The sequence below is a fragment of the Thamnophis sirtalis genome, unplaced genomic scaffold (genome assembly GCF_051295495.1).
Source record: "Thamnophis sirtalis isolate CommonGarterSnake01/CBP01778 unplaced genomic scaffold, rThaSir2_p1.2 scaffold_1, whole genome shotgun sequence".
Classification (NCBI taxonomy): Eukaryota; Metazoa; Chordata; class Lepidosauria; order Squamata; family Natricidae; genus Thamnophis; species Thamnophis sirtalis.
In genome coordinates this window covers 178,829,008-178,851,648 of record NW_028261381.1, presented here as the reverse complement: position 1 = coordinate 178,851,648, position 22,641 = coordinate 178,829,008, and the positions used below count along the sequence as shown (strand labels likewise).

The 22,641-nt window shown below is 41.1% G+C and overlaps 1 protein-coding gene across 1 annotated transcript in view; it reads left to right on the top strand.

The window, feature by feature from the left end:
- The window catches only part of LOC148049931 (vomeronasal type-2 receptor 26-like), a 30,836-nt gene extending 23,706 nt beyond the window's left edge, over positions 1-7,130 (top strand). The window contains exons 6-8 of the mRNA XM_087705518.1: positions 4,311-4,321; positions 5,726-6,017; positions 7,053-7,130. Coding sequence (XP_087561644.1) covers positions 4,311-4,321; positions 5,726-6,017; positions 7,053-7,130 — 381 coding nt within the window. The remainder of the gene's footprint in view (positions 1-4,310; positions 4,322-5,725; positions 6,018-7,052) is intronic.
- The last annotated feature ends 15,511 nt before the right edge of the window (positions 7,131-22,641 follow it).

Genomic DNA, 22,641 nt, shown 5'->3' with positions numbered 1-22,641 from the left:
CACCAATTGTCAAGGCCAAGAACAGAGATCTCAGTTATATCCTTCTGGTCTCCCTCCTTCTCTGCTTCCTCTGCTCTTTCCTCTTCATTGGTCAACCCAGGAAGCTCACCTGTCTGTTCCGACAATCTGCCTTTGCCGTTCTCTTTGCCCTTGCGGTTTCCTCTTTGTTGGCAAAAACTATCATGGTGGTTCTAGCCTTCATGGCCACTAAGCCAGGGAACAGGACAAGGAAACTCTTAGGAAAACCACTGACCAACTCCATTGTCATAGCCTGCCCCCTGTTCCAAGCAGTTATTTGTGTCACCTGGTTGGCAACTTCTCCTCCATTTCCCAAAAGGGACTTCCACTCCTTGGTAGGAGAGATCATCTTGGAATGTAATGAAGGATCAGCTTCAATGTTTTACACTGTCCTCGCTTACCTGGGTTTCCTGGCCTTCATCAGTTTCACTGTGGCCTTTGTAGCTAGAAAATTGCCTGACAGCTTTAATGAGGCCAGGTTCATTACTTTTAGCATGCTGGTCTTTTGTAGTGTTTGGATCACCTTTCTGCCCACCTACCTGAGCACCAAAGGGAAATCCATGGTGGCTGTGGAGATCTTCTCCATCTTGGCCTCTGGGGCTGGTCTCTTAGCTTGCATCTTTTCCCCCAAATGCTACATTATCCTATTTAGGCCAGATCTGAATCAGAGAAAAAATATAATGGGGCACAAGAATATCTGATTTATATTAAAGTAGTAACTTTTATTTTGCCTTTGGTTCCTTTTTCAATTTGATGTGGGTTCTTAACAATGATGAAATAAGAGAGTGGCTTGTCCTTCAAATAATTGGAAATCATGGAAATATTTGGTGGTTCAGTGGTTAGAATGCAACATTGCAGGCTAATTCTGCTGATTGCCAAGTGTTCAATCCTCAGTGGCTCAAGGTTGACTTAGCCTTCCATCCTTTCAAGGTCAATAAAATGAGGACCTAGATTGTTTGGGGGGAAAAGGCTCTGTAAGTGGCTTAGAGAGGGCTGAAGAGCACTGTGAAGTGATATATAAATCTAAGTTCTATTGGTATTTTATAATCATCTCTGTCCAAATACAAATCATTTTTAGTTCCTGTTTGAAATTCCTTCTATCTGCAGATGAGCCGAGGTGGTGCAGTGTTTAGGATGCAGTACTGCAGGCCACTTCAGCTGACTGTTATCTGCAGTTCAGCGGTTCTAATCTCACTGGCTCAAGGTTGACTCAGCCTTCCATCCTTCCGAGGTGGGTAAAATGAAGACCCAGATTGTTGGGGGCGATATGCTGACTCTGTAAACCACTTAGAGAGAGCTGAAAGCCCTATGAAGCGGTATATAAGTTTAACTGCTATTGCTATTGCTATTTCAGATTTGGTACTTTAAAATTTAAAGTATTAAAACATTTTTCTTTGGCTCTCAGTATTGTGATGTGATATAGTTAATTTATTAGAATAATATATAAAACAACTTCTTGGACAGTAAAGGTAAATAACAAGCAAGTACAGGAGCATATATCACCAGGCATGCTGCTGGAAGGAAATTATGGAACTGAGTCTCATTTACTTTGGCCCAGAGTTGGTATTCAGCAGGTTCTGACCACTCCTGGAGAACCAGTAGCAGGAATTTTGAGTAGTTGAGTTCCACCTCTGACTGGCCCCATCCCCATTTATTCTCTGCCTCCCGAGTCCCAGCTGATTGGGAGGGAATAGGGATTTTTGCAGTAACCTTCCCCTGGAGTGTGGAGGGAATTGAGATTTTACAGTATCTTTCTCCTGCAACACCCACTAAGCCACACCCAACCAAGCCACACCATGCCCACCAAGCCATGTCCACAGAACCTGTAGTAAAAAATTCTGAATCCCACCAATGCTTTGGCCATGTCATGCATGGAAATTCACCGGAGAAAGCAATTATGTTTGGAAGAGTTAGTGGTAAATGGAAACCAGTCCACCAAAGAAAGACACAGCTGGACACTATCAAAGCTGATACCAGCTGGAGCTTAAAACAACTCAAAAAAGTAGTGCAGGATCAGCAGATGTGCAGAGACCTGGGGGAGGAGAGACCCCACCCTGGACCTTCTTTATGTGAGGTGTCACAGAGGTCACTGCTGTTCCCCTCCTATTCGACATCTGCATGATACCTCAAGGTAAGCTCATCCATCTCCATATCCTTGATTTGCTGATGACACCCAATTGAACATTGGTGCTTCTGATAATTTAAGCAGAGCTGTGCATGTCCTGTCCTTCTGTCTGGAGGCTATTTGTGTCTGCATGGGGAAAAACAGGCTTCGAAGGAGCAGCAAGACTGCATGGCTTTGAGTTTTGGGGTGTCTTTAGTTCTAGGATTACACCATCTATGGTACTGGGTGGGGTTGCATTGCTCCAAACAGACCCTGCAAGAAATTTGGGGACCTTCTGGACTCACAACTCCTGCTTGAGCATCAAGTGACAATGATTGCTAGAAGGGCCTTTTCACAACTTTGATTATGTACCACTTGTACGCAACCTAAGAGAAAAGATGCCCTGGGAACCTCTTGGTTGGACTATTGCAATGTGTTCCAATTCATACCAGAGTTGCAAGTTACGCCCCTCCTCCCAGTTTAGACAGTTATGGTATATATCCATAAAGCTGTCCATTAAAGCCTCTTCAAAACAACCCAGCATAGAAACAGACAATTCACAAAACACTTGTATATAATCAGCCGCTGGGCTCTTTCCCTGGGTAAGGGTTTTCATTCTGGTTCTGGCCTTCCGCTCTGTGAGCAGATCATCAAAGCGTTTCCTCAGGGCGGCCATAAACCTATTATAGTCTCTCAGTAGGGGGAGTCATCGTTATGCAGGGCAACCAACCATTCCGCTGCCTTGTTCTCCAGCGCCATGGTAACCACTCTCACCTTGGCTTCTTCTGTGGGGAGGTCCTCTCTGAACTGTTGCATGAAATTCCAGACTTGGACCAGGAAAAATCCTAGGTCCTTTGATTCCCCACCAAATTTCATACCAAGCGGAGGAACCTTTGCCATCCAGCATCTGTGGGGGGCTGCTCCCCATCTTGGAAGGGCTCTCGTGGCTGCTGCTGCTGGCGCCAGGGCTTCTCCATCCTGATGAGCTCCATTGTCAGCCCCCAGGGCCCCCCTTGGGTGGAGGAGGGCTTTTGCAGTTTTCTCCTCTAGTTCTGGGAGATCAGCTTCTCTTTTGGGACCATTCTCATGTAAGTGTCACCTCTCCCAAGCTTCTTGAAAGAGTTTCATAGCCTGAGACATCATAAGGTTCTCCTCATCGGTGTCCTGCCAAGCAGCTGCTGCCCACCGATATCGCCTTGTGGTAACTCCAGCCGGAATTTCCTCAGGGTCATACTTCTGTCCCACTCCCAATGACCACCTGGGGTGGACAGATCATTCCTCCAAATTCAGATCCGCCATCCGCTCCATCTCCAAGGGACACGACGATGCAGCTGCCCCCATGTCGACCTTCTGGTCGCTGCCTGGGTAGGACATTATTTTGAAGGTTTTGGTTTTATTTACACTCCCCTCAGAAGGTGTTAGCTCTGGGAAGAGTGCGAAAGTGAGATCTTGCTTAATGTCAAGCCAGCCTCCCTCAGCAACCAAGAAAGAAACCACTTAACTCCATTTCGCAGAATTAAGAGTACTTTTACTGATTATGAAAAGATAGCAGCTAAGCAAAGCAAGATCTGAGGCAAAAGCGCACGAAATCATAGATATCAATACGTGACCAACCCCCTCCCCCTGGTAACCCCTAGTCCAATCTGCAAATCCCTTAGGTGTCATGTGGGTTCCATCTACATAAAGGCACCATCAGGTTGGTATGCAGGACGGTTGGCCTTGGCGGCTGCCATCACTATCTCCAGCATGAGCAGTAGATGGTGAGAACAAAACTCCCTTTGCACAATCTCTCCTGTAATTAAAACTTCCCTTCCCAAATACCAGGCCTCCCCCAACCCATTTCAATGGCAGCCGAAAGCAAGTAGCGAAACAGAGGCTGACAGCTTCATTTTACACAATTGTCAAGTTCAGCTGCTTTGTGGATTAGCAACAAAAGATTCAAATCTATTTTTCCCTTTCTGTTGAAGAAACAAAATGGAGGGCTGTTCCTTGCAATTATCAGAAGAACAGCAATTCTCAATATATCCCCTGTGGATTTAAGCCACAAAACAGATAAAAACCTGCTTTCAAAAATATGCTTGAAGTACTCCAGGTGGGGGCAGGCAATGCTACCTCACCTTGTCTTGCAAAGAGCTAACTCCTTGGTTTCAAGAGACTCAGCTGCCCTTAATTTTCCCTTTGGTCACAGCCCAAACACAGGTAAGAGGAAGCATATTTAATATATCTACCCTGAATCCATCCAGCGGGCATGTGCTGGGTTTATCCTGTTAAAACTCTGGTAAATTTTAAAGTGATGCCTGCAATTCAGCTTCTGCACAATCTTGATTTCTGATCTAGGAGGGAAAGTGACAAGAATGACTGGGCTGCTTCTCCTGCTGCTGCTCTTCTGGCTCCTGCCTCCAACTATTGCTCAGAAGATGCAAACCCTTTGTGTGCTTCCACAACGTTACAAGATTCCGGAATATTATTACAGGCCTGGTGATCTCATTATTGGTGGGAATCTGCACTTGGGGAATTATTGGAACCCTTTCTTAGACTTTAACAAAGACCCATACCCATTTTCTCTCCCATATTTGTAAGTTTTACTCGGAGCACAAATATCTAGGTGGTTTTTGCTGTGTTTGCTCAGAAATATTTATTCTTGCAATATTTGAATTTCCCAGTATAGTTCAAAGCTTTGTACTTTTCTCAGTAAAAACCCAGACTGATCACAATAGAATAACAGAGTTGGAAGGAAGTCTTCTAGTCCAACCCCCTGCTTAGGCAGGAAACCCTATACCATTTCAGACAAATGGTTATCTAACATCTTCTTTAAAACTTCCAGTGTTGGAGCATTTACAATTTCTGGAGGCAAGTTGTTTCACTGGTTAATTGTTCTAACGGTCAGGAAAATTCTCCTTAGTTCTAGGTTGCTTCTCTCCTTGATTAGTTTCCACCCATTGCTTCTTGTCCTACCCTCAGGTGCTTTGGAGAATCATTTGAATTAACTGATTAAATAGACTAGATTTTCAATCTTTCTAGAAATCTTCACCAGGAAGACAATAAACCATATAAAGAGTAAGGAGAGACAAAACTTTAGGAATTTTACTAGAGTAGTGAAGAAGTTGACTTAAAATGTTAATTTGGATATAAAGTTAGGATAGAAGCCTCAAGGAAAAGAGCAACACTTTTCCAGTGTGAGGTATGGCACAAAATCCAAAAATCAGTTTTGGAATCAGCAGTGCTTATGAATAATGGCCCTCAATGAATATTTGGTGTATTTTCCACTGGTGCCTTCTGCTTCAGATCCAAAGAAGCTGCTCCAAGAAAGATCAAAATTGATTAGATTGCTGGAGGAGAAATTGGGTAAGATTACAGGCACTGAAGCAAAGAGAAGAAGGGAGGGATGACAGAAGGATATAAAATGGTCCATGATATGGACAGACAGGATTTCTCCATTGTCAAAAATCCATCGAAGTTTAACAATAAGCATCTTCAAAAAAAAAAATTAACATTTGTGACTTTCTGCTCCAAAGAAAATGCCACAAAGAAATAGGACAAGGCAAACTCCACCATGAGACACAAGCTTTGTGGCAATGTTTCACAATGTTTCTTTCAATATAGACCCACACCCAACAACTACCATCAGTTCATGGCCTTGGTGTTTGCAGTGACTGAGATCAACAAGGATCTGGTTCTCCTCCCCAACATCACTCTTGGCTTCAACATGTATGACAATGCCAATTGGAAGAGAAGGGTTTCTTTCATCAGTCTCCTTCTGCTTTCCACCCGTGACCAAATGGTTCCAGGTTATAAATGTGACCAGCGGGACATTCTCCTCTCTGCCATTGGAGGGGACCAGTCCCAATTCTCACTGCTGATGGCCTCCATCTTCAGCATCTTCAAGATCCCACAGGTAAGGGGGGCCCTTTAGATACCCTTTAGATCCTTTGGATACCCTCATGAAGCACACACAGAAGTCCAATATGACACCAAAAGGTAGTGGGTACATCAATAGCACATGGCATAGTGAATTGATGCTACAGTTGGATTCATTTTTATCTTGTACGGGTCAAGAAATACCCTGAAGAAAAGAGACAACAATCACAAAAAGAGGGAAAAGAAAAAGAAGTTGTTAGGGGAAAGGGGGAAGAAGAAGGGAAAGAATTAAAACTGGAATCTCTGAGAGCACAAGAGAAAATGGCTAAAAGAGGAAGAAAGGGGAAAAGAATTACATTAGTAGTCTAAAGAGAATACTAGTAAGATTGTTATGGTTGTGTAGCTAATTAAGAAATAAAGAAATTGCAGTATATTGTTAAATGTAGAAAAAAACTGAAAGAAATGCTCTCTAGGTTTAAATTGAATTAGAGGATATACGCTGTTTGTAGCAAAATATATCAATGGAGAAAATAAGAAATGAAAATTTGGTGAAACTGTTAAGGGGCAATTGAAGATATTGTTTAGGTAGTAAGAAAAAAGAGTTATGAAGTTGAAAAATAATGGAAGAGAATAATTTGGCTGAAAGTGAAAACAGGACCATGATGTAAAATGGACTATGGAAATGAGAGGAGATAAAAGAAAAGACCTGGACAACACTTTGTTCCTATAATATGTATAATTTGTATTTTTAAAAAAAAACTTGAAAAAAAAACACAAAATGACTCAGCTTGACAGATCGAGTCAATAAACTGCAGAATGGGAATCCTTAAAGTCACCATCAATGTTTACATTTGTTTTTTGAAGACAATTTTCATATTTTTTTCAGCTTTTTATTGAAATCAACTCTCTTAATTCCTGTTGCCTTTTTGGACCTTATTCTATTGCTTGAGCTTGCATAATGTAGAATTCCAATATTTTATTATCACTCCACTCCAGGTTCTTGCAACTTAAACACCTTCTATCATTTCATCTGTCTTACTGAGAATTAATTCCAATATGGCTGACTCTCTAGTTCTCTACCTTTGAGGAGACAATGTTCTCTGCTAAGAATGTGTTTGATCTTCTAATAGGTGCAGAGTTTGTCTCCTAGATGTTAAAGTCTTTATTATTGTGATATACTTCCAACATACTTTATTTAACTATCTAGGAAAAAGTTCCTCTCTTTGTTTAGGTGGTCTGAACTACTCGCCTATGGCAATGTCATTCTTTTTTTTTTACTTTTATATTGATCCAAATGCATTCAAGGTTGCTTTCATCAATATCTTGCTGTATTTCTGTAGAGATGTAGTTATTTCTTATATGTAATGCAACTTTACTTTCTCATTTATTAACTCTGTTTCTTAAATCCCTCTGGTTGTGTATTCCATTCATGGGTTTCATCCACCAAATTACATGATGGCAAAATTATCATATCTGCCTTCATGTTGTTGGATTTCTCATTCACCCTGTTTATACCTCATATTGGTATACAGACATTTGAATCTTTTTGACTGACCCTGTGTTTTCTACATAATTTGTTTTGTGTCTGAGAATCCACAAAATGATAGAAGCCAGAATGCCTTATCTCTTACTTTCAACCAACTACTCCAATTTCTGAATGTCATTTTTCTTTCAGCTTCTTCCTTACTTGATGAATATCCAGTTCAACAACAGTGCTGGAGAAGAAGTCTCATTCTCAGAAAAAGGTCTGGGATCTGCTTGTTATGACCTTTTCAATTGGATTCGCCTCCCCAATCGATCAATCATCCTTCTTAAAGTTGGCCAAATAAATCCTAGGGCTCCCCCAGGCCAAGATGTCACCATTCGCTCAGATGCCATTGTCTGGCCTACAAAGGTGAGCTAGAAAGTTCTCTCTCTCCTGAGGATGCAGAATGGAAAACAGAACTATTGAATCAGCAAACATGAATGCATTGTCAGGGTTCCAAATAGCATCCTCAATAAAATCAGAATCCAAAGCAAGAGGTTCCTCAAAACTCCAATTTATTATAAGAACCATGTTGGTATATCTGGGAAAACCTGAATCTGAAAGCTTCCAGGTTTTCCCTACCCAGTTGAAAGTTCAAGACTCTGCCCCAACACCCACAAGTCCATCACATGGTCCAATCAGTCATTTCTACAAAGGAAGATTCCTCCCATTCACATCCGTCCAGGTGCAGGGATGAGGTGACCTTGACTTTCTGAGAAGGAATGTTCTTTTGGCTATGCATCTCCTAAGCTCCATACAATTCCCCATCCCAGTTTCCCATAGTAGGCTATGTTTGAATATGTGGCAGGCTTGAGGCTCGATACCACAATATTGGGTGAAAAATGTGTTTTGCATGGAAGACATTTGAGGTCTGATTTGTGTCACAATTGGGAAGAACATCTTGTAACCCAGTGGGCCATTAGAGCAGACAACAGTGATTCTAAGTACTCAAAACCTAATAATCAGGGCTCACTGCAATGATTTATTTTACCAATTCAATACACAGTGGTACACAGGTGGCATTGCTATTTGTAGGCACCCCAAAAGCTTTTGATAACATTAAATGGGAATTTATGCTACAGCAATTAAAATACATGGAATTCGGTGACAAATTTTGAAATATGTTCCAAGAGTAAATATGATTTACCCTAAGCAAGAAATCAAAGTAATAGTGAATAGAGAGGTGACAAAAAAAAAATCAAAATTCAGAAGGGTAGGAGGCAAGGGTGTCCTTTATCCCCATTGTTATTCATATTAACTTTAGAAATGATAATGAGGATAATACAGAAAGAAACACAAATTAAAAGTCTGGAAATTAGGAAAGAAGTTTATAAATTGCAAGCATTTGCAGACAATTTAGTTTTTAAGAATTTACAACCACTAAATTCAAGTTTGAGGCTTATGGAAGTATTAGAAGAATATGGATACACAGCTGGACTGAAAATTAGCAAAGATAAAACCAAAATGATAGTTAAAAATATGATGGATAAACAGGAGGAGGAATTGGCCAAGGGAATAAACGTACAGATTGTGAAGAAAGTGAAATATTTAGGAATCTACATAACTGCAAGATACACATCAATCAAAGAGGACAATTATGTTAAGCTAATAAATTATATAAAGGAAGATTTGGAGAGGGGGAGAAATTTGAGACTTTCTTTAATGGGAAGAAGAGCAGTGATCAAGATGAACATTCTACCAAAATTACTTTTCTTGTTTTAAAATATCCCTATAAAATTGGATAAAAAGTATTTTGGAAATTTGACCAAAATGACACCAGAATACATTTGGCAAGAGAGAAAAAACAAGGATTAAATTTAAACTTTTGCACGATGTAAAAGAAAGAGTAGGGTTTGGCGTACCAGATTGAGAGTTTTATCACCAAAAAACAATGCTCACCTGGGTAAAAGAATGGATAAAGTTAAAAAATAAAAGATTGCTAACATTAGAGGGCAACGATTTACAACTAGGATGGCACACATTTTTGTGGTATGGGAAACAAGTAGCACATCAAGACATTTTATAAAACAGGCATTATTGGAGATATGGAATAAATGCAAGCAACAGAATTATAGCAAGGTTCCGATTTGGTTATCCACATTAGAAGCGTTAGTGCACCCAAATTTTATCAATCAGGGAAAACAGATTACCTATAAGGATATAATGAACAAAGAAGGGGGATTGAAATTGAGGAAAGAACTAAAAGAACAAGGGGTAGAATTGGAATGGTAGTTCTAGTTACAAATTCAATATCGTTACTTGAAAGACATGAAAATGTGGGATATCAATAGGGAGCTAACGACAATAGATAAGATCATTTGGGGACAAATGATGAATGGTAAAGAAGATTTATAAATTTTTATTGGATTATAAAATGGAAGAAGAGAAGGTTAAGGAAATAATGGTAGCATGGGCAATAACCTTTGGATACAATATACAACTGGAAAATTATGGGAAAATTATGGGAAAGAAATAGAAAAATAACATTGGCAATACCATATAAAGAAAATTTACCATATTTTTGGCATATAAGATGCATCTTTTTCCCCCTAAAAGAGTATGGAAATGTTGGTGCGTCTTATACACTGAATACAGCCATTTTTTGCCTCCCGAAACCCCACCCCGACATCTCATTTTTATGAAAAATGGGCCATTTTTTGCAAAAACTGGGGTGTTTTTGCCTCTCCCCCCAGAAGCACTCTGCAGGCTTCAGCAGGGATGGGGGAAGGGAAACATGCCCCCCTTTTGGTGAAAACCGGCCCATTTTTCACCAAAACAGGAGTGTTTTTGCCTCTCCCCGAAAGCACTGTGCAGACTTCAGCAGGACTAGGAGAAGTGAAAGAGGCCCCCATTTTGGTGAAAAAAGGGGAAAATTTGCCTTACCCCAGCCCTGCTGAAAGCTGCAGAGTGCTCCTGAGGGCCAGGGAGGACAATTTTTTTTTACTTACCTCTTTGAAATCTTGGTGCATCTTATACACCGGTGTGTCTTATAGTCTGAAAAATATGGTATATAAAATGTTTTATAGGTGACACCTTCCGCCAGCAACATTAGCAAATATGTTTAGAAATTTATCACCAAATTGTTGGAAATGCAATCATAAATCAGGCACGTACTACCACATATGGTAGTCATGTAAAAAAGCAAAAGAATATTGGCGGAAAATTCAAATATGGCTGACAGAGTTAACCGAAGAGGAAATAGAATTTAAACCAGAATTATTCCTTCTGGGAATTATAAATGAGGAATATAGCAATGGGGTAACTTACTTAACAATACATATTATAACGGCAGCAAGAATGGTCTTTCCCCAAAACTGGAAAAACAGGGAAATTCCACTAGAAGAGGAATTGATTAGGAAAATTCTGACTTGCACTGAAATGGATAGGATGATATGGGAATTGTAGAATAAAGGTGAAAAAGAATACTATAAGATCTGGAATAAATTTTATCGATGGTTGGAACGGAAAAGAGGGACCTAAAAATAAGAAATGACTAGGATTTATAGAATGGAAAATTAGAATTATTTATGTAACTATAACGGAGTGAAAGTGGATAAAACAATATCGAAAGTAATATGGACTGAAAATAATATGTCTTTATATTTGTAGATACTGAATAGACCAAATGTTAATAAGCAAGGTGGTTATGATATTTAAATAATATTTTAGTATGTATGGCAAAGACAAAGCCAGGATGGTTATACTGTATCCAATGTTTTATTGTGTGTTTAATAAAATATTTTTGAAAAGACACAGGACTTTTTAAAAGAAAAAATAATAATAGTTTGCACCGGAGGGATCTCCTCCAGGAAGCCATATGGTGCACTCACCATTAAACATTTCAAGACAGATGGAGAACGTGATACAGTCAAATCTATGAACAGGTGATGTAGGATGTAAACATAGATGTTCATGATTGGTAAACTCAAGTTTATTCCCAGCCATCCTACCGTTTACTCTCTTCAATACAAATTATAACATTGTATTGTATTAAATAAATATATATAGATAAATCACACTAAGAACCAATTTTGTTCATGGTTGCCTCAATTACTTCAAATTTCTTCTATGTTTCTGTTTTGCTAACACACTCTAATTGTTCCAAGAACTTCTTTTCTTCACACTGTTCAGTTGGATTATCATGTTTTATTGTTTCATAAAAGCTGTCGCTCAATGTCATTAGTCTTTCTTTGCATACCAAAGTCTGTGCCCCAATCTCCAGCATTCACTGGTGGGCCAAGAGTACCACTGAACTAAAAGACCCTGGTGAACTATGTCTGATTATGGAAATATAATGTGGAGATGAAAAAAGTGAATCTGTTAATTGCTTCAGTCATCTCAAGGATTTCTCTTTTTTCTTTCAGAAGGTGCCCTTTGCCAGGTGTAGCATGAAGAGATGCCAAGCAGGAGAGAGGAGAAGTGTCCCAGAGGGCAAGCAGGTTTGCTGCTACCAATGTGCCCCTTGTTCAGAAGGGACCATTTCTGATCAGACAGGTAGAGCAGACTTCAAATCTAGATCTTCCAGGATCAGTGAACCGTTCCGTAAACCAAAGTTTTATTTTTTTTGTAAAATCATTGTTCACGGAATAGTTATGCTTCTACATTTCAGAGTACAATTTGTGGGTTTCCCCTGTAAATCACTTCTTTCACTTTTCAAAATACTTGGTGCACAATTCTATGACCTTCTTGTAATTTCTCTATAAATCAATTTGGATCGGGAAAAGAGACCATTCCCTTCCATGATATTCAATGCAGCTTTTTATGTCTTCCTCTGTTGCCTTGTGGACATTCTCAGGACCAATGAAAAAATAATCTCTACACACACACACACACACACACACACACACACACACACACACACAAAGACACGATTTCTGGCTGAAAGATATGTCAGTCTTTCTGTAGTTCCAGTATGAAGTGGGGAAAAAACATCACTCTCACATTGAAAGACACAGTAATCATGGGACTTCCCAGTGAATTGAAAGTGCCTTTTTTCCCACAGAAAATTGACCAGGCCAGCAGATGTATGTTGCTAACAAATGTATCCCTGGATCATTAATAATGAAAAAGGTTCGGACTTTTTTGATCCACCATGAAATGTACAGTGCTGCATTCCATTACATCACTCGGCAGCTGGCCATAGGATTAATGCTTACATTAAGACTCTTGATTTCAGATGCAGCTGAATGTGATCCTTGCCCTGAAGACCAATACCCCAACAATGACAAGGTTCAATGCATTGCCAAGAAGATTCACTTCCTTTCCTATCAAGACCCCCTGGGATATGCTTTAGCTTCTCTAGCTCTTTTTTTTACTTTGCTCACAACTGTTGTCCTGGTGATTTTCTGTAAGCATCATGATACACCAATTATCAAGGCCAACAACCAACATCTCAGCTACATCCTCCTGATTTCCCTTCTGCTCTGCTTCCTCTGTTCCTTCCTCTTCATTGGAAAACCCAGGAAGCTCACCTGTCTCTTCCAACAAACTGCCTTTGCCATTCTCTTTTCCCTTGCAGTTTCCTCTGTGTTGGCAAAAACTGTCATGGTGGTTCTGGCCTTCATGGCAACCAAGCCAGGGAACAGGACAAGGAAACTCTTAGGAAAAACCACTGACCATCTTCATTGTCATAGCCTGTCCCCTGATCCAAGCAGTTTTTTGTGCCACCTGGCTTGTAACCTCTCCCCCATTTCCCAACATGGACTTCCACTCCTTGGTTGGACAGACAATCCTGGAATGTAAGGAAGGTTCAATTTTAATGTTTTATGCTGTCCTTGTCTATCTTGGTTTTCTGGCTTTTATGAGTTTCACAGTGGCCTTTCTGGCTAGGAAATTGCCTGACAGCTTTAATGAAGCCAAGTTCATTACTTTCAGCATGCTGGTCTTCTGTAGTGTTTGGATCAGCTTTCTCCCCACCTACCTGAGCACCAAAGGGAAATCCATGGTGGCTGTGGAGATCTTCTCCATTTTGGCATCTGGGGCTGGTCTCTTGGCTTGCATCTTTTCCCCCAAATGCTACATTATCCTACTGAGGCCCAATCTGAATCGTAAAGAGAATATAATGAGGCAGAAGAATTATTGACTTATGTGGAGATTGGATGCTGCGATTTTGGGATATTTTTCTACTTGATCTGATTTCTAAAATAAACTATGAAATGCCAGAAAATGTTGTCCATTAAATAATTGAAGATAACATTATGTGACTAATAACAAATATTACATAATCAGTAACAATCATCCAATCGTCCCCTCAGGGAAAAGGGCGGCCTATAAATCTTAATAAAATGTCTTAAAAATGTCTTAAATGTCTTTCTGTCGTGATGGTCTCTTGTGATGAGCCGATAGACAGAGAAAGGAAGCAGTCTGCTTCCTCCCATATTTGGGCATACCAGGGGTTGTGACACAATACATACATACATACATACATACATACATACATACATACATACATACATACATACATACCTCAGTCTGAGGCATGGCAACCCCTTAAAATCCAAAGGTTATAAATGATCAGATAGAGGAGTCACCCACCCACCCACAACCAAACTCCGTCCTACCAAGGTTCACTTAAAGGCTGTTGTTTCCCATCCAGATTCCCAAAGTGTTCAGAAACCATGAAGAAATATCCATAGTACCTGTTAGTTCACTTGAGACACAGATGTACAACAGGGGATCATCTGCATATAGAAATATCTCATTCTATGGTAACATGTAGATGTTGAACAGGAACAGAGAGAGCACCAAGTCCTGTGGACACCTCATTTGCCTTTGACATGATATAGAACTGGCCATGGAGGAAGGAGATGAACCAGCACAAAACTCTACTCCACTCCCTTAAGTCCTGGAACCGACCCAAAGGTATACATGGCCAATCATATCAAAAGCCATGGAAAAGACCACAAGAACTAGAATGGATACATGACCGTCATCCAACTTCAACCAGAGATCATACAAAAGTGTGACTAATGGTGTTGCTGTCCCATTTCAAACCTAAAGCCTGACTAGATGGAGACTAGATAATCCACTTAATCCAGGATTCTCCTAAAGTGCAGCCCTATCACTTTCTCAATCCCCTTCTCTTAAAAGAGGAGGTGGGAGACTGTATGAAATAATCAGCATGTTGGGGTCTAGCAAAGGTTTCTTGAGGAGAGGCCATAACAGCATCTATTTAAAGGATGCTGGAACCTCTTCCTGAAGGATGAAGTAAGTATCCTTAGGACCCACCCAAATGTCACCTTCCAAGTGGCCTTCACCAGCCAAATGGGACATGGATCTAGTTCAGAGGTGGTCACATCTACATCCCAAGGACTCTGTTGATTTCCTTAGTATCAACAGGATCAAACTCTTCCTAAATCCTTTCTATAGCCTTCCCCATAGGATCTACACCATGCTTGGCCTCGAACAGGGAACAGATCCAAGTAATTTTATCAACCAGATGCACGAAGAATTCCTCTATGAGGCTGAAGGAAAACCTACATGTGACCCTTACCCAGAAGGTTTAGGATAATTGTTACAAAATCCATAGGGTGTCACTCAGTGCTATAAGAAATGCAATAAGAATGGAGAAATGTTGCCATTTTGAAGCTTGTACTGCCATGAGGGAGGCCTTCATAGAAGCTCTTCTCAGATATGTCAAACACAAGGCCCGTTCCTCCCCAACACAGGAGGGGGTGAGTGCAGGGGGGGGGCAATAGTGTCTGGCAGTTTCTGCACCCCGCTAGAGCCCACTATGCTCCATAGCCCATGCTGTGCAAGTGGGTTCAAGCACTGGGACTGCCAGGCCAGCCCTCCAAGCAGCAGGCGGAGGCAGAGCCATGAGAGGAGGAACATGACCAGGCCTCCTGAATGCACCGGGTAGCCACCCACTCACTCACCCACTGGGTCCCACCATTTGATTTTGCTTGCCCATGGCTTTCCCAGCTAGGACAGGGCAGGTGGCTGCATGGCTCCCTTGAAGACCAAATCTCATGCCTTCCACCATGCATCTGCTTCCACCTGCTGCTGTTGATGCCACCAAGGAACTCAGCCTGTTCTATCCAAATCTTTCCCCCTGGCTCCCCCAGACACGTAGAATGAGCCTCCTGCCCATCACCCTACCTGCAATGGCCCCAGTTTATGGGAAGGGCAGGGAGACCCATCCCCAAGAGGCAATTAGGACTCCCCTCCCTACTTTGCCTCGCCCGAGCCCATCCCCACAGCTGACCTACAGGCCCTGTACAGCATACATCAGGATCCCGCATCCGGACCACGCCCACTTCACCCCTGCCTTGCATTCAAGCAGTGGTACCAGCAGTAGCATTTCCCTCCACCAGGAGCTGCACTGTCCCTCAACCCCCCCTCACGGTCCAGGAAGCCCACACTGGGCAAGGAGAGTGACCACAGCAGCAGAATCTTGGAGCAGGAGGCGAATGGGCCTATGCATCCCCTCAAAGAAGTGGGGCTGGGCTGTGGAGTCCTTGGGCTCTAGGAGCTCAAGGGTCAGTTGCCTGATGCCCAGAGCCCTGGGTGGCTCATGCTGCCATCCATGGACCTCCCATGTGGACCGAGAGGGTCAGTGAGGCTCCTCTAGAGGATCAATTTGGTTCCAACCCAACATGAGGGACATCAAGTTGGTCAAGCCCACCCTGGCCAAGCCCACCCAGACACCCACAACCACCAGCCATGCCCTCCTAGCTCCCCTAAGGCCAACAACAATCCTGATCTGGCCCTCAATGAAATAGAGTTTGACACCTCTGCTCTAGCTTATGTTGAGTCAGATTCATCCCTCATGTTCCTTCAGCAGAGCTCTGGATGTCTCTTGATCCTTTTCAGCTCCCTCAATTGAATCATGGGCATGTTGAGAACTATGGACCAAGAGAGGTTGCATGCGAGTGATCCCATTCAAGGCTTCAGTAGCTTTCCTATTGCAGGTAGTAGCCAAGGCCTCAGAAGGACCATGCAGCAGAGCCTGGGGTATAATCCACAGTTCCCTTTGGAACCCCATCAGTCACTAAGAGGGGACTGGTCAAATAGATCTGGCCTCCCTGCAGAGAGGGGCAGCGTAAAAGAATCTCAAAGTTATCAGGCTGTGATCTGGCCAGGACAAAGAAGACAGGGATAGCTTCTCCTCAGATTACGTTGGAAGTGATCTGTTTTGAGTTGAGCCAAGAATGATGGTGGGCATGTTGAAAAGCCTCTAAGGCCAGCCCCAAGAATGGCAAATGGACCTCTCTCAAGACCATAAGTCAGGGAAACCCATCAGTCAACTGTGGAATGCCCTCCAGACGCCCATGGAGGTTGCTGTGCAGCAGGAAGGTTGCTACAGAAGTAATGATCCCAACTGGTCCTATGAATGAATCTTCAAGGAAAGAATTTCAGACCTGGTAATTTGGCCCAAAAGGCCAAAAGAGACACTCGGATGACAATTGCTACACTTAGGCTACAGAAACAGAAATTTGTAACTCTTGCCAAAAATCTTGCAGTTAATATCTTGAGATACTTCCTCAACTTACATTTCTGCCTTCTGCCAATTATACCCAAGTAGCCCTCCTATTATTTGACCAAACTAGGGTATAAGCCAAAATCCAACTTGTGTGCAGGGGTCACTTTCATGTAGGTCAACTACACAACTTCCCCAGACTCCATCTGCTCTATGAATTACACAAGGAGACACAAATATGTTTTCCATTCTGCTGCATGAAGAGTAGCTGTTGCTAAGGGGAAGGGACAATGGCTTTCCCCTGCAATTATCAGAAGAACAATATTTTTTCATGTATCCCCTATGGATTTCTACACACAGAGATCTTCCATGATAAAAGTTGCTTTTAAAATATCTCTGAGTTCGCCAGTTGGGGGGAGAGAATGTGTCACCTTGGCCTCTCTTGCAAAGAGCTCACTCCTGGGTTGGAAGAGACTTACATTCCTTTGTTTCCTTTATGGTCACAGCCAAAGTACAGGTAAGAGGAAGCATGGTTGCTATAAATCTGTGTTGGGGCCATCCAGATGGCGTAGGTGGTGTCTGCTAAAGTTCCAGTGAGATTTCAGGAGCAACCTTCAAATCAGTTTCTGTATAAACCTTCATTTCTGTTCTAGGAGGGAAGAAGACACGAAAGACCAGGCAGGAGATATGCTACTGTTCTGGGTGATGCTCTTCTGGCTCCTGGCTCCAACTACAGTGGAGAGGCTGAAAACTATATGTGTGTTCAAGGATTATATGAACATAGATGAAAGCTACTATAAGCCTGGTGATCTCATTATTGGTGGGAATTTGCCTTTGGGGATAAATTTCAAGACTCATGTTCCAGAGTTTAATACAATGATGCTTCGTTTAGGGAGTCTGTAAGTTTCAGCTAGAAACTTTTTGCTTTAAATTCAGCGACTCCTTTCAGAAATACTTTTAGTGTTTTGTACTGTCTAGTTTAGTGCATATTTTGAGCTTTTCTGAATAAAACAGCAAGGTTTTAAAATAGGCTGGAAATCTCAATCTCTTCATCAGAAAGATGATAAGCAACAAAAATGAAGGTGGAAGCTGTGCTGGCCTAATGAAGAAGTCAAATTATAATATTCATCTGACCAGTAACTTGTGGAAGAAAATTCAAATAAAAGCTCAACACCCTTCAAGTGTTCAGGGATGAAAATAAATCCCAGTTTGGGAATCAGCATGGTTCTTACATAATGTCCTTCAGTGTATCTATGAGGTGACTCCCACTGTAGTCCTGTGCTCAGCAATATTTTCCCTACCTGAAGAAGCTGCTCCAAGAGAGACCATAAATGATTACGGTGAAAGGGGAGCAGTTGGAAAGGATTACAGCCACTGCAGCAAAGTGAATATGGCAGGGATGATAGAGAGTATAAAAGAGGCCATGAGGTCTATAGAAAGGCTTGTCTCCTATCTCAGAAAGTCATCCAAGTTTAGGCAAGGGAAGTCCTTTGAAAGAAAAACCCAATCCAATAAAATGTGGGAGTTTCTGTCATCAAAAGTCTGCCGAAGAGTAAAGCCAATTCTATAGACATGCACAAGTTTTCCTGTAATGTTCTCCAATGTTTTTCTCACTATAGGCTCATCCCCATTAACTACCAACAGTTCCTTGCCTTGATGTTTGCTGTCTCCCAGGTCAATAAGGATTTTCTTCTGCTCCCCAACATCACACTTGGCTTCCACATCTATGGCCATTACGAGAGGGAGATTAATATTTCCTTAGACAGCCTCTCCATGCTCTCCTCACAAACACAAATGTTTCCAGGTTACAAATGTGACCACCCAGACACTCTGCTGTCCGTCATTGGTGGTTTCAGTGCCAAGTCCTCAAGGCTGATGGCCTCCATCTTCAGCATCTTTAAGGTCCCACAGGTAAGAGAGCTCTCCTGCATATAGTATGGAATAGACAGAGATCAAAATACACACAGAAGCCAAAGATGAAACAAAAAAATAGTTTTTTATGGGTTAACAAATAATGAGCTTGTAATTCTTTATCTCGGAGATAATTCTTTATCTAAATGATGGTAGCTATCATTTTAGTGTCATTTATTCTCTGTATCAGGTTGTTGATCTATTCTCTTGCCTTCTGATATAACACAATCAATAAAAATGGCTAAAAAGGGAAGATTAAGTTTGCCAGTCAAAGTGAGTCAGCCTGACTGCGAAGGCCATCAACCACACAATGGTCACTACTAAAGTCAGCATAAAACTTTTACTTTGTCTTTGAAAGAGGATTCTCTTTTTCTCCAGCTCGGTGTTGGCTTTGAGTTCTCTCAGGGAGAGAGAAGAGTTTATCCTTCCTTCTTCCGGATTAATCCCAAGGAATCTCCTCAGTATGTGGGTTTAGTCCAGCTGCTCCTGTATTTCCAGTGGAACTGGGTTGGGCTTGTGGTCCCTAAAGATGACAGGGGAGAACGTTTCATCTCAAATCTGACACCAATGCTCCAGGAAAAGGAGATCTGCCTGGCCTTCACCCTGATGCTGGAATTGGATGATGTTCACAAACGTCTGGAAAAGTTTGTTCTCAATTTCCTTCCCTGCTTTAAAACAGAAGTGTTTATTCTCCTTGCAGACTCAACTGTTACTAGCACTTTAGTAGTGGCGGTACAGGCTTTTGAAAAATACAAAAAAGTATCATTTAGGAAAGTTTATATCTCCACTTCCCATTGGAAACTTGGTATACAAGAATCTGAAGGAATATTGAAATACATAAAGTATTTCCATGGGGTCCTGCATTTTAGGGACCACTCCGAGGATGTCTCAGAATTCATACACTTCCTCCTGTCTTTAGACCCCTTGAACCCCCAAGGAGATGTTTTTCTCCCTCTGTGGTGGGAAAAAGTCTTTGGCTGCAAGATCCATAAATCAGGAAAGATCCCTCCAAAGGCTGAAAAACAATGCACAGGAAAGGAGAATGTGCAGAATCTGCCCAATTACAGTTTTGAAACAAGAATGACAGGTGAAAGCTACAACATCTACAATGCTGTTTATGCTCTGACACACGCTTTACATACAATGTATGGATCCAGAGCCTGGCTGACCTTGATGAGGCTTGGAAGGAGGATCTCAAATGTCCAGTCATGGCAGGTAAGTTCTGTGGCTTTTGACTTAGTCCAAAAAGCTTAGATCAGAATTGAAAACTCCTGGAATTGCATTAATATTTCAGTATACAGTAGAATTCAATATTGCTACTGCTCTGGGATAAAAGCTATTATTCAGCCTATTTGTCCTTGTTTTTATTGCCCTGTAATAGTTCAAAAAATGGGTACCCAGGATGAGGTGCACCTTTAAGAATGTTTTGAACTTTCTTAAGGCAGCAGGAGCTATAGAGCTCTTCCAAAGAGGAGAGAGGGCAACCAATGAACCTCTCGGCAATGATATTAACACTCATATATGTTATCAGTTACTGATTAAATGTATGCATACTTCCCGTACCAATTTATCTGAGACCCTGTCCTTTTTTTAGTTTAGCATTTGTTGGGCTACTCGGCTTGTTGTGTGAAAAGAAGCTTCTGATTAATAATTGATGGAAACTAACCAATGAGAGAAGCAACCTAGAACTAAGGAGAATTTTTTTAAGGAACGGTTTACCTTTAGAAGTCGTGGGTGTCCCATTGCTGGAGTCATTTAAGAAGAGACAGGATAGCCACTTATATAAAACTGTAGAGGGTCTGTTGGACTAGAAGACCTCCAATGTCCCTTCCAATACTTTTGAAGGGAAATAATAATAATAATAATAATAATAATGATAATAATAATAATAATAATAATAATAATTATTATTATTATTATTATTATTATTATTATTATTATTATTATTATTATTATTATTATTATTATTATTATTATTATTATTATTATTATACAATTGTATCACAGCGGCCAGTTGTTTCGCCGGATTTGGCATTGGTTACTAGTCGGGCCCCACCCAGGGGCCTAGGACGTCGTAACATATTTTCGTAATATGCGTGCAGATCCAAGCAGTGCGGCTTTTTGCATTTGACTGATGGTGATTTTGTCAATATTTAACTGTTTTAAATGTAATTCCAGTGCTTTTGGAATAGCACCCAGTGTGCCAATTACCACTGGAATTACCACTGCTGGTTTGTGCCATAGTCGTTGAATTTCTATTTTTAAGTCCTGGTATCTTGCGATTTTTTCATGTTCCTTCTCGGCGACCCTGCTATCACCTGGTATTGCGATGTCTATGATTGTGACCTTATTTTTCTCAACCAGTGTGATGTCTGGTGTATTATGCGCCAGTATTTTGTCGGTTTGTATACGGAAATCCCATAAGATCTTGACCATCTGATTTTCTGTGACTTTTTCAGGCTGATGTTCCCACCAGTTTGTTGCTGTTTTAATATTATAATTTTTGCACAAATTCCAATGGATCATTTGTGCTACTGAATTGTGCCGCAATTTATAATCAGTCTGCGCGATTTTTTTACAGCAGCTGAATTATTATTATTATTATTATTATTATTATTATTATTATTATTAGTAGTAGTAGTAGTAGTAGTAGTAGTAGTAGTAGTAGTAGTAGTAGTAGTAGTAAGGTTCATTGACATTGCAATGCCTGGTGATGCACGAATTGAAGATAAGCAGCAAGAAAAAAATCACAACGTGCCGGGAGTTGCAAATTGAGGTTGAGCGACTGTGAAAAAAGAAATTGTGTGTAATTGGAGCCCTTGGAGCAATACATAAAGGGCTACCTCACTATTTGGAAATTTTAAATTTACCTGACTTGAACATTCTGACTCTACAAAAAACCACTCTACTTGGAACATCTTATATCCTTCAACATTACCTTAACAGTTCCTAGGTCCTTGGTTAGGACTCAAGCTGTTGAGCTACTAACCAGCCCCAAAGGCTGTGAATCTCACCAAAGATTATAACAAACAACAACAACAACAATAATGTATATAATAATAGAACAGGTAGAATTAGTAGGAGATAATAGTAGAGACAGTAGAATTGGTTTGACTTGCTGTTTTCTTTCTGTAAGAATTCCTTTGCTAAGAATTGGAATTGCCTCTGCCTTTTGCTTCTACTGGTGATCTAACTCCTGTTATCTTGTGGGGTTTTTTTGTATAACTCGGTGCCTGGTCCGTATCTGAAACAAGAAGGGGGAAATGTCGTGGTTTGTCAGGGTTTCATTGGGCAAATACCTGTGTTGCTAAGCACCAAGCCCTTCTGTTTCTTGCCACAAGCCAATGCAGGGCTAGGGGTCCAGAATTGGGTTCTACGCTGATGTTTCTGAAGTTATAAAAGAATGCCATTCTTTCCCCACAGATAATGCATCTTATCTGTCTGTTCATGGAATGGTCTACCCAGCTCTTTGTACAAATAAAAGCTGTCTCTTTTCCGAGCCTCTTCTTGAGTCTCTCTCTTTGGCATTCTGCTGACTCAAGTACATTTTGGGACCTTACTGTGATTCTCTTTGACAAGATTCAAAGTGGTCCTAATGGGTTCCTGGTCTGAAATTCATCTGAATTTCCTGTATCAAAGGTTAAAATGTTGGACCTGTCTGAACATTATCATTGTGATGATAAGAACCGCAAGATCTCATTTGTACCTTTAACCCAAATACTCTAATTTCTGAAGGTCTCCTTTCTTTCAGATTCTTCCCTATTTGAGCAATGTGCAGTTCAACAATAGTGTTGGAGATGAAGT